The 13,312-nt window shown below is 37.7% G+C and overlaps 1 protein-coding gene across 1 annotated transcript in view; it reads right to left on the reverse strand.

Moving 5' to 3' along the window:
• USH1C (USH1 protein network component harmonin) overlaps positions 1 to 13,312 on the reverse strand; it is a 102,559-nt gene that overhangs the window by 21,607 nt on the left and 67,640 nt on the right. The window contains exons 19-20 of the mRNA XM_089778829.1: positions 11,607 to 12,107; positions 5,654 to 5,773 (exon numbers count right to left, since the gene is read on the reverse strand). Coding sequence (XP_089634955.1) covers positions 5,654 to 5,773; positions 11,607 to 12,107 — 621 coding nt within the window. The remainder of the gene's footprint in view (positions 1 to 5,653; positions 5,774 to 11,606; positions 12,108 to 13,312) is intronic.

The following is a 13,312-nucleotide window of genomic DNA, read 5'->3' on the forward strand; positions in this document are numbered from 1 at the left end:
TCTATAACAAGCCCGAATAAGAGTCTTCCAAAATTTAGTTCTCCTCCTTGTTTTCTTTTCTCAAGACCAAACAAATCTAGTTTTTTAAAATCTTTCTTCATAGCTCAGGTTTTCTTTTATCATTTTTGTCACTCTCTTCTGGACTCCTTCCAATTTGTTCTCAACTTCCCTAAACTGTGGTGCTCAAACTTGCACTCAGTAGTCCAGTTGAGGCCTCACACTCATCGAGTAGAGTGGGATAATTACCTGCTGTGTTACAGACAATATGCCTGTTAATGCACCCCAGAATCATACTAGCCTATTTTGTAGCTGCAGCACGATGACTCATTCACACTGTGATCTACTATAATCCCCAGATTCTTTGCTTGCAGTGCTACCTGCTAGACAGTTATTCCCCATTTTGTACCTGTGCATTCAATTTTTTCCTCCTTAGGTGAAGTACTTTGCACTTGTCTTTATTGAAATTAATCTTGTTGAATTCAGACCAATTCTCCAATGTGTCAGGGTCATTTTGAATTTTAAATCTGCTGTCCAAAATGCTTGCAATCCCACCTATCTTGGCGTAATCTGCACATTGAATAAACACACCCTCTAGTTCATTATCCAAATCATTAATGAAAATAGTGAACAGTACCAGACGCAGAACAGACCTCTGTGTGACTCCATTAGGTACGCCCTCCCCATCTGACAGCAAGCCACTACATGATGAGATTGATTTACCTATTTCCTTATGTATTCTTGGGTGAATTTCAATAGCACTGACAACTTGAATATCTCAAACTTATTTAAATATCCTTTAACTTTCCCTAATCTGGCTTGCATTCCTTCCTTCGGTTGTCAAAATGAATTGCATTGAGTATCTGGTCATCATTGACCTTTTTAGCAAAGACTGATGTAAAATAGGCATTAAGCACCTTATCTTTCTTGATGTCATCAAGTTATAAGCTCTCCTTCCCCACTAAACAGAGGACCTACACTTTCCTTCATTTTTCTCTTGCTCCTAATGTATTTAAAGAACCTCTTCTTGTTGCCTTTTATGTCTCTTGCCAGGGACTAATTGTAACATTTTTTTTTTGCCTTAGCCTTTGTTTTGTCCCTGCATATCTGTGCTGTTTTTTTATACTCCTTCTTTTCAATATGACCACATTTCCACTTTTTGTAGGATTTTGTGTAGCAAAAAATCACTAAAAAAAGAATGAGGTCTGTTACACTTCCTCCTCAGTGTTAGCCAATGAGGATAATGAAAGCTCTATACTTACAAGTTCTTTTAGTCCCCAATCATATTCAAATTTAAGTAAAACATCACAGGCAAACCATTACCTTGTTTTTTTTTTTTTAAGTATTCTCAAACTATGATGAAGACAACCTGTTAGCACGGATTTTGTGTGCATACTTGTAATAGATTTAGTGTCATGAAAATAATGATGCAAAATGTATTCAAATATGTTGACCCCAATTAAATTATGCACCCTTGCTTCAAGCTTCTAGGAAAGTAGCATTTTGTGGGTTGGATACTGATCCAGAACCTAAGAAACAGGGAAGACGCTACATCTGTTCCAGAGAACGAGGTAGGAAAATGCATGAAAATGTTCAAAATGTAAAAACTTTGAATGTTCAGAACATATGTCACTTACTTGCACCACTTGTTCAAAGTACTAAATAATTTACTGACACTTTGTGGCATTTGTGTCTTTTTATTGTTGGTGTTGCTATCTATTTTCAGTGTTTAAATCTGGGGTCTGTTAGACGGCAACACCTATATAGTGTATAGCTATTTTAAAATATGTGTATTTGGGTCACCATAACTGCAATATGGAAATAGCTGTAAGATTATGAGGGTCCAATATGAGTGTTAATATGGTAGTTTCTATATTTTCCTGAACTCAGTACAATCCTTACTGATTTTATGCTCAGAGTACGATATGCATGCTAATAAAAAAGTCTATAGTTTGGAATAATTTCACACTGAGTGCAATGTGACATTACAAAGATTTTGTGATAAAACATAATGAAAAAAATCTACTAAATTAGGGGAAGAGACTTGAGTCTTCTTTTAAGAATGTCCCCCTCAGAGGCTAAGGCTATGTCTAGAGCATAGCATTTTTCAGAGATACCAGAGGTATCCCAGAAAAACTCTGCTACGTCCAGGGAATGCGTCTGCTCTTCCGACATTTTTTTGTGGAAGAACAGACGCGCTCTTTCGGAAGTCCTGTCTTCCTCATTTCACGAGGAAGAATGGCTCTTCCGAAAGAGGAAGTTTTTCTGAAATTTGGCCCAATATAGACAGGCTAAATTTCGGAAAAGCCTCTTGCTTAAGGGAGGTGGAGACATAGTCCTGCAGCTCTCCTCAAATATGAGGTTTTGACTATGGATTATTCCCAGTACTGTTTTTCATTGCAACAACACACCAGAGTTCTCTGTGCCCAATTGTGTGCTGCTCCTCCAGAAGTTGTTGCTGTAGGCTCTATAGCACAGCAGAGGCAGAATTTTCCCACTGCATTTGGCCATATATGGGCACTGAAGCCTACTCTCACGATTTACATTCACATGTATTTCTCCATCCATCAACTGCAGTAATTGAATTATTCTTGAGGTAGATGGAAGACTTGGATTTTCTGGGCGAATCCAGTTAATATGAAAGATACAGTGACGTGGCAATAAAAGATCTGGGCACAGCTCAGATCAGCTGACTTGGGCTCACAGGGCTCAGGCTCTGGAGCTAGAAATTGCAGTGTAGATGTTTGGGCTGGAGCAGAAACCAGCCTGAGCCCAAATGTCCACAATGCAATTTTTAGCCCCTCAGTCCAAGCCCAAATCAATTGACCAGACTTCTGAGACTTGGTGCTGCAGATTTTTAAAGCAGTGTAGGCATAGCTGATGACTTAAATAAGAATAGATAGAGAGACAGCTTCTTCTGCTTGGAAGACTCTTCCCTTGCTTACTGGAAGACATTTGTTCCTCAGTTGGGCGTTTTATTTTCTTGCTTTTATGGGCTGCCTAGTGAATAGTTTCCTTCGCTCAAATCCAAACCTCTTTTTAACAGTCAGATCACAATTCAATGAATACCTCAAAAACCATTCTCCAATGACTGATTTGCACAACTTTTTATCTTAGATAGAAACAAGGTGGGTGGACGTAGGGTAGGTTGTACCATATATAGAATCAGGATGAGAGAAGCTTTCTAGGTCAATGTGCAAGAAAATATAGTAAGGCACTAGCAAAGGACAGGTATTTTGCCTTTGGTGATTTAATTGAAGAGGCTGCTGACTTAGTTCTGTTCCTGAATCTGTAAATCAGAAAGGATGACAAACAGGATTCCCTCAATGTGAAACAAATTTATATGATTTTTAAAGACTTTTTAGGAGAGATGCTGGAGTAAACTCTGCCTGCTCCCTCTTGATTACACTCTTTAAATATTAAAACCCACTTTACAATGTACTTCAACCTTACCTGTGGACACACAACCATGACTAAGTCACAATAGGAAGTTATAATGTGGAATTACAAATGCAATTTATAAAATAATTTGCTTTGAAAATCATATCAGAAGAACATTTGCTCCCATATCCATGAATTCTCAACTAATAATATAAAGCAATTTTAGAATAAAGGAGATTCACACCTGCAACATTATAACAGCTTTGTGATCTGGAAAACATATGTATATGCATAACAAGTCATGACAAAGTTTTCTCTGGAGGTGATTCTTGTTTCTAATTCTTCAAGACTAATTGTAAGCAATAGATATGTAATAGGATACTATGCTTTTTGCAAAGCGATGGTTTTACAATTTATGTCACATTTTCTTCAGAAGTTAAATTACATTAACTCTGGACTATCATTTTGGTCTTTTTTCATGAGCAAATTCAAATTGCTTGGGATGCTGGTAAATGATTGAATTATTTCATTCATTCCAAACTAAAATGAAATGTTTGTGTGTATAATTAAATGAAATAGCTATATTCAGGGTCTTTTTACCCATTATTAAAAGACACAGTCCTGCTTCCTGATGCATAGGCAGGAATTAATATTGATCTTGTAAAAATCAGCTCTCTTTGCATATAGTAATTTGAGAACATGTATAATAAGGCAGTTCTAGACTGAACGTGTCTGACAAAAACTGATAATTAAACGGTATCTGTTTTCACTGTAATGTTGAAAACAGAGGAACAAGAATCACTATCTTATTAAAGCAAAACGTTCTGAATATTTTAATAAATGGCAATTGTTGATAATAAGGAAGTTAATTTTTAGGACACTGGAATTCATAACACAGGCTTGTAATTCAAGATTTTTAATTGTGGATGCAATTTATTTTTCACCAATAAAAATGCTTTTTATTGACATCTGTGGGTATTGGATCATAGCCTATCACACTAGCCTCACTCACGTATAGGCAAAATTGCATCCATTCAAAAAATGTAGTCAATGCGATTGTTCTAGTAAATAGCTGCTGCTAATGGTCACAAATCTAGGCCATTGATTCTTACTCAGACAGAACCTCCATTGACTTAATGATAATTTTTCCTGAGTAAAGATTTAAAGATTGTCCTTATTTTCCAAATTACTAATGATCTATTATGCTCCCAAAAGGCCAAACTATGTAGTCACTAAAACAACAAAATTCCAGGGAGCAGTGCAAGATTTAGCCTAAACCCTTTCATTCTAAGGCTGTGTCTAGACTACATGCCTCTGTCGGCAGAGGCATGTAGATTAGACAGATCAGCAAAGGCAAATGAAGCCGCGATTTAAATGATCGTGGCTTCATTTACATTTACATGGCTGCCGCACTGAGCCGACAAACAGCTGATCAGCTGTTTGTCGGCTCGCGCGCTAGTCTGGACGTTCCCCCTGTCGACATCAAAGCCCTTTGTCGGCAGCCCCGTTATTCCTCGTGGAATGAGGTTTACCGGGGCTGCCGACAAAGGGCTTTGATGTCGACAGGCGGAACGTCCAGTCTAGCGGCGAGCCGACAAACAGCTGATCAGCTGTTTGTCGGCTCAGCGCGGCAGCCATGTAAATGTAAATGAAGCCGCGATCATTTAAATCGCGGCTTCATTTACCTTTGCTGAACAAACAAATCTACATGTCTCTGCCAACAGAGGCATGTAGTTTAGATGTACTCTAAGACTTTCATCAGTAGCACAATACATCTTCATTTACACTGGAAACAGGTGTGAAAAAAATCCACATGCATAATACTTAAGGGGACAATCACAACATCAGTCTATTGTAGGATATAATTTAACATTAACAAAGTATACATTTTCCTTGGGAAGAATCTGAAATTTATATAAATGATATATTTATGTTTCCTTATGAAGGCAAAAATTAACATTGACAATCTTGCTACTTATAGCAAATTTTACTTTTTGGATTAATGAATGCAAAAATGATAAAATCAAAGCTGTGTATAAAATAAAACTACATTAAAAATTCCCCCAAATGCTTTTCTGTGAGAGAAGAGAGACTGTTATTTAGAAAGCTACACTGAGACCTTTAACACATACCATAGTCAGATTATTCAGAACAATTCAATATAGGTTATTTAAGAGACCAAAAGGACAAACTTTGACTCTTTAAAGTCAATTCAACAAGAAATATTTTTCTTCAGCTTTACCACACTCAAAAAATAATATTAGAAAAGACTTACCAGGGCCTCTGGTCTGGTCGTTGACCTGACCATAAAATTAGGATCAGGCTGCAGCATGACTGGCTTAGAGACTATAGATACCCCTGGCCGGCGCTGGGTAGGTGGGCTTGGAGCAAATTGCTATTGGGGTTCAATTTAAGAAAATTACAGATAATGCAGTTTGTGCAAACCAATCATATTAGAGATACCACCATATGTATCACTTCATTGCTATGAATTTATTGCCACTAGTATCACAGAAAGCTGTCACAAGTATTTTATTAACTGATCTATAATGATAATAAGACAAAACACAATGTCATTCCTGGTGTATCTAAATAATTGAGTCTCTTCCTTAAACCATGACTTCAGATGGATGAAAGAAAATTTTATCCTTGCATTTAGCATTTATCCCATAGAGGCAGTGAACTGATTAATGAGCTAAAGAACTTATGCTAAAAAACAATGAATATAATGAGACAGAGAACCTAAACTGGAATTGTGATACTGTTAAAGATACAGGAGTCAGGTAGCTCAACTGATTTTCTAAAATGAAATTCACCAGACCTGTAATTTATTATTATTCTATTAGAACCATTTAAAATATCAAAATGCAGGACAATGTAGCACTTTAAAGACTAACAAGATGGTTTATTAGATGATGAGCTTTCATGGGCCAGACCCACTTCCTCAGATCAAATAGTGGAAGAAAGTAGTCACAACCATATATACCAAAGGATACAATTAAAAAAAATGAACAAATATGAAAAGGACAAATCACATTGCAGAACAGGAGGGGGATGCGGAGGGGGGGGGGAAGGAAGGAAGGAAGGAAGGTAAGTGTCTGTGAATTGATGATATTAGAGGTAGGGAGAGTGGGATGTTTGTGAGTTAATGGTATTAGAGGTGATAATTGGGGAAACTATCTTGGTAATGGGTGAGATAGTTCAAATGTTTGTTGAGTCCTTTTTGGAAAGTGTTGAATTTTAACATGAATGACAGTTCAGAGGATTCCCTTTCAAGTGCAGATGTAAAAGGTCTTTGTAGCAGAATGCAGGTGGTTAAGTCATTGAGAGAGTGTCCTTTCTGGTTAAAATGGCAAGAAACTGTTTTCTCTTTGTGATCTTGTCTGATATCTGTTTTGTGGGCATTAATCCTTTGGCGAAGTGTCTGAGATGTTTGTCCAATGTACATAGCAGACGGACACTTTCGGCACATGATAGCATAGATTATATTTCTGGATGCGCAGGAATATGTGTTCTTGATCTTATAACTCACTTGGTTAGGTCCAATAATAGTATCAGCAGAATGAATTTAAAATATCACTTATCTTGGGCTAAGATCAAGTTAGCCACAGTAATTAGTCCATTTGCCCTATGAATTACTGTCCATACCCTGAGGCATTTCAGAGTTAATAATTTGACATATACAAATTACGTGCCTTATCCTACACTCCTTACTCCGGCAAAACTCCCACTGACGTCAATGAGAGTTTGGTCTGAATAGAGAGTTCAGGACTGAGCCCTCTGGGTTAGATTCTGACTCAGCTCCAACAACTCCCAGTACACTCTGGTTGACATTTCTCATAGGAAACATGATGGTATCACGTATGTAGTACAAGATGTTACTATGGAAATGATCTGAATAATTCCAGTAACTTGGGTACACAATCTCATTTTTACAGTAAAAAAGAGTATTTTTTAGAATGCAGAGAAAAGTTTTGGAGCTATGTCACTAGGGAAGACACTAGGGAATTCCTTGGAGTAGTGTAGTGTTTACCAACACACAATCTTTTGCTAACATTGATTAAATGGTCTCATAAGAATCTGAGGGTACATAGAGATCAAATGTCTGTAGTTGGATCAAGCTGAGCAAAGAAACGTGTGTCCCAGCATCTGCCAGCTAGCACATACTGCTGTGGATAACATATGGATATGCCTATCTAGTGGACTAAATATATCAATAATCCTCAGATCATGTTTTCTGTAGGTATATTAGAAGGGCCAATGCATCAGCTAGGTCTTCCCCCAAGCTCACTCCTGTGCATATATAGGGATCCTTGTCTTGTTCCACAGGAGGATGAAAAGGTTCTCCAACATCTTTTCCCATTCTACACATTCTCCACTCCGGTGCTATACAGTACATGGTTAAATCCATAACAGCCTTTAAAAATATAACCCAAGGGTTCCCCCCCCCATATATCTGTCTGTCAAACTGGACGAGTGTTTTTTCAGCATTTATTCACTGCAACTAGCAACTATGTTTGCATTGCATCATGGAACATAGGGGACTTAACAGTTTGTGAAGCTTTTATAGGAAGAAATTTAAAAATAGCTTCCACCAACATAATACTTGCATGCTACTGGAACTGGGAGTTATATCTTTTCTTAGGCTATGTCTACGCTGCGGGGGGTTTTCCGGGATTAACCCGGAAAACCCCCGCGGTGTCCAGGGAACACGTCTGCTCTTCTGCTTTTTTTCACGGAAGTACATTGAGGTGTACTGCATATCAACTAATCTGATTTCAGATGCGCAAATCAATTCATGTCACATGAGCAAACAAACAGTTGATAGCTAATAACAGTTGATAGCAAACGTGCTAGTTTGGGGAGCCCTGTATTCCTCATTTCATGAGGAATAAGGGCTCCTCCAAAAGAGGAGACTTTCCCTCCATTTGGCCCTGTCTAGATGGGGCCAAATGGAGGAAAAGCCTCTTCCGGAAAAACAATCGGAAAAAGCTATGCAAATTGCCGAGCACAATTTGCGTAGCTTTTTCCGATAAAACCTGATAGTGTAGACTCAGCCTTAGTGTGTATCCCTTCTAATATGACCCAATGTCTACATATACTTTCAGTAAAACTGTTTAAGACTGGTTATATTGACGTGTTTTTCAGCTTTTATGCTCTCCCAAATGGCATTTAAAAAACATAGGCTTGTAATGATGTTGTAGGTCTCCCTGACAGAAATACGAATAGACGGTACATAGAATAAATATTGTACATGTAATATGCATGCTTCAAGCCTATATTTCTGACACTTTTGAAATGTGAAGACTCATTGTTGAGAAAGTCTTTTATACTCTTAGGACTTTGGTTTGCTAATTGGTACATGGAGGGTGATATTACCAAGTATCTTATACATGGAATGACTTGCCTTACACACCTCAATCTAAAGATATGATGGTCATATTTCAAGAGGAGAAATCAGATCCTGCACCTATTTGAAATCACTCCCTTTTCAAATTCCTTGACATGGGATTATATTGGAAGTTCATAAAACTATAAATTATTAGAAGTTTATAACATACCAGTGGATTGCTTGATGCAGATGATATTTTGCCAACACGGGAGTTGTTTCTTAGACCCTAAATAATAATAGCTTCATTGAGGTATACTGCATATCTACTAATCTTACTTGGATGCTCAAATCAATTCATGCCACATCAGCAAACAAACAGTTGATAGCTAATAATAGTTGACAAGTAATTTCACTCCTTCAGCACTGGCAAGCATCTGGCAGAACTTGCAATTAAATGGCCATGGTGAAGAAAGTTATTGATGCTGAAAAGATTTAGAAATCTATTTGTATAAAATTTAAAAAGTCTGTTTAAGAGACCAGTATAATAAAACTTTGTTTTTTGTCAACTTTGGCTGGTCTAACAAACAAGATCTAGAATATAAAATCAGATTTATTCAGTTGACTGGAAGTAACCTAAGACGCATCTACACTGCACCATTTTTCTGGAATAACAGAAAAACAATACTAGTGTCCACACTTCAATTCCATTATTTCGACAGAAAGTTGAAATAACGGATGGCTTTTTCCGACAGTGGTAAACCTCATTCCACAAGGAATAAGCCCTTTTCCAAAAAAGCTTTTTTGAAATAAGGTGTGTGTGTATACGCTCCACTGCTGCTATGTTGAAATAGCTCCTCACCAGGGCCATTCTAAAGTTATTCCTCCCCAGTGGCTCCTGGGGCTCTAAGTCAAGATAGAGCATCCACATTATGGGAGCCTGCTTGGACTAATTTTGAGGCTTCACTGTAGTGTGGACGCTCTATTTCAAAATAAGCTTTTCCAGAAGGTATCTTCTGAAAAACTTATTCCGAAAGAAGCTTGCAGTGTAAATGTACCGCTAGTCAGGTTTAGCCCCCATAATATGCACTAAGCTATTTAAAAAGGAACAGGCACACCAGGCCACATTCTGAACTAAACTGGATCAAACCCAAGGACCATGTGTTCTACCATTATGTCTCTGATAGTGTCTAGTACTTAAGAAGAAGGAATTAAACCCATCTCAACAGGCAGAGTGGAATAGTCTATCCCTCTTTAGTAACTGAGACATACAGCTAGGCCAGAATTTGATGTGAAACTCTGAAGATGATAAAACAAGGGGTTTACATACATACAGTAGCATAAGATTGGCTCAATATTAATATTTTATTAAGCGCTAAAATCTCTCATATCTACACTTCATTGAGTTTGATGGCAGCTGGTGTGTGCTTAACACTTTTGAAGATAAGGTAACTTATGGTGTGTCTACACAGTACCCTTTCCTGTACTGCAAATTGCATAGCTTATTTTGAGGCAACTTCAAAATAACTTATTTCAAAATTTGGTGCTGTTTACATAGCGCCAAATTTAAAAATAAATCGCTATTCTGACAAGTCCCTTAACCCTCGTGGAATGAGGGCTACAGGGATGCTGGAATAGCGTGCCCGTTATTTCAAAATAATGGGCATCTTTAAAGATGAGGAATAGCTATTTTGGGATACTTCCAGTATTCTGACATAGCGCTCCTGTCTAGATGTAGCCTTATTTAGATGCCTAATATGGATTTAGAAACCATCCCAGAATATTTAAGGGTTGTGACAGGTCATAAACCTTTATAAATGGGTCCTGAACCCAAAAAGTTTGAAAACCATGGATTTAGAACACATTGAGAAAATCTATTGTCCATAAAAAGGTATAGCTGCATTCTAATTCCAGAGAAACTAAAGTGTTTTTGAAATCTGATTACAAGCCAAGTTTATTGACTCCCCTCCTTAATCAAAAAATCATAATTCACTCTTCTAAAATGATCCTTTAAATAGAAATAATCTGAACATTTTTGCAGAGAACTAATAAACTATTTTAGTCCTCTGCCCATGTGTCCTACTCCTACTCAGCTGCGATACCCACAACATAGTATTATTATTATTCCAAATGATCTTGCAGAAAACCACAGCACACAATGCAATGAATCCATGCAGAAAAACATGCAAACTACCCAAAAGGTCACAGCTGAACTGTTTGAAACTAGTATAAAATATCTGCAGAAAGAGCTTTTATTACAAAGATTTGAGTATGTGCCAGACATGATAGTCCTTAATAAAGCAAAACACTGGCATGATTAAGTCGCAGAAATATTTCTTCTGAATAATGGAATTAAATATATTAAATTTTTAAAATATTCAGTATAGAAGATCTTTTTGTGGAATATATCTATTGAGTTTGTAATAAGGGACAATTAGTGTATTTTCCTGGAAAACTAATTAATAAAAAGAGACAGTCCTCAGATTTGGAGTGAGAACTTTTAGGCTTGTTCCCATAAAATGATTACTATTGGTGATCAGTTAAGAGTTCAAATTTCTGAATACTGTACTGGACTTCAACATAGTGTTTTCTGTCCACTACTTTCATTGAGCAAAACAATTCAGGATCAAATTTAAGTCATGTTTTTTTTTCTGTGCAAATAGAGTTAAATAGGTCACATGATTTCTTTGTACTTAAAATATGATGTGCTATATGGTAATATTGGCCAAGTATAAAATATGCTATTTATGAATTCATTCCACACAAGATATTTGCATGCAGAAGATCTGGAACATCATGCACAGCAAACACACAAGTTGTATTCTCCACCTGCTATTGGTATACATCACTAATAAGAATGATGTATGTTCAATGAGAGGAGAATGCAATACATTTATACCTTTGGACTTGATAAATAGGTGTGGTCATTATTCTGAGAGCTAATGGGTCCAAAAGTAGATCTTCCTCTGTAATTTTTTGTTTCCCAGCCATGTAAGGACTCTGTAGGGCCAGAAGAATGGTAACACTGGATTCCCACTCTTTCTTCTAAGAGCATGGGTGGTACACAGAGAGATCCAGTGGGTTGACTGGGTAAGGAGGCAGGGAGAGGAGGTGCAGGAGGATGCATCCCAGTGGATGATGATAAAGTCACCCGTGAACCTGAAGAAGCTGTGGGGGCTGGACATCTTGAAGATGGGACATGTGGTGAAGAAAGTGGGTGAGCTGCTGACGTTGCAGAAGTTGCGTGAGGTGGTGGAGGGAGAGGTGCTATGCGTTTTGTAGGCTTATCAACATCATCCAGGTTAATATCATCAAGGTCTGTGGTGTGAAGCTGCAGACCACCTGCAAACCTCCTCATCGATGTAGCAGAAGGAGAAGCAGAAGTTCGTCCACTAGCCAACTAACATAATGACAACAGAGATCTTCCTTAACTGTGCACCTATCTGTAAGGGACCTGAACAAACTAAAGGCAAGTAACACAACACTACAAGCTATAATTAATGTAGTACTGTAAGGTCTTGGGTTCCTATTAAAAAAACCCATATTCACAACTTTTTCCTGGAGCCCTTTTGTGCACAAAAAGCACTTACCCTTGCTTTTTAAAAATAAAATTAATAGAAATACAGTATTTAATTGCTGGGCTGGGGATATAAAAAAACAGACAAAAAGCAAAACAAATGGAAAACAAGAAATACTCATTGCAAAAGTGGCTTGTGTAAAAGGACAGCACTTTACACGCAGCTCCCAAAATACTAAAAAATTATTTAAGCAGTTTTGCAGATTGGGGAGAAAACATGAATCCGGAGTAAAGGTTGCAAATAAACAGCACTGAAGTTTAAAGAGGGAAAAAATAGAGTGCTAAGGAATTCAGAGATCAAGTACCCCAGCCAACCTAACAACGGCCAGAGTCCCGAGTGTTTGATAAGCAGTTCTGGGAGTACATCCACTTGGACAGCGTATGTGATGATGGTGGTGTTGGATGTGCCGGTGAGTGGAAGCTGGATGTGCAATGGCGGGGCACACATGTGGGAGGCAGGGGAGTGTGCGATTTAGTTTCTAGGAGTTTGGTGTTCAAGCACATCTCCACAGAGCTTAGAGTAGACAATGCAGGTAACCCAAGCAGAGCTTGAATCCTTGCTGGGCTTAGGAATTCCATAGGAGACAAGACAGGAACTAGATCCTCCGCACAAGGGAGTACATGAATCCAGATTTGGGGGAGCGGAGAAGGGATTTTATATGAATGTGGTCTAAATGTCCCTGGTAGTCATTTGTCATGGATCATGTTAAAATGTTTGTAAAAGTAAATTCAATCAGTATTTTTGTATCCACTATTTTGTCCACACTCCAGAGGAACAATTAAGGAGGCTTGAGTTACCCCTATCAAAACCAAAATATTTATTCCAGTCTTGTTTGATCTGATTTTTATAGCTGAATTATCCATAATGAGTCTGAACTAAATCTCATGATATCAATGAGTAGCTCTACAACCTAAGAAAAGACATCTCATTGGCTGCTCTCTAACCCTTGGAAACTGCTGCCAATTTTACGGATATAATAATAACACATAATAGTACAAGGCTGTAAATAGCTCAGACAGGTTAATCC

This window comes from Pelodiscus sinensis, chromosome 5, assembly GCF_052426305.1.
Source record: "Pelodiscus sinensis isolate ZL-2025 chromosome 5, ASM5242630v1, whole genome shotgun sequence".
NCBI classification, from domain to species: Eukaryota; Metazoa; Chordata; order Testudines; family Trionychidae; genus Pelodiscus; species Pelodiscus sinensis.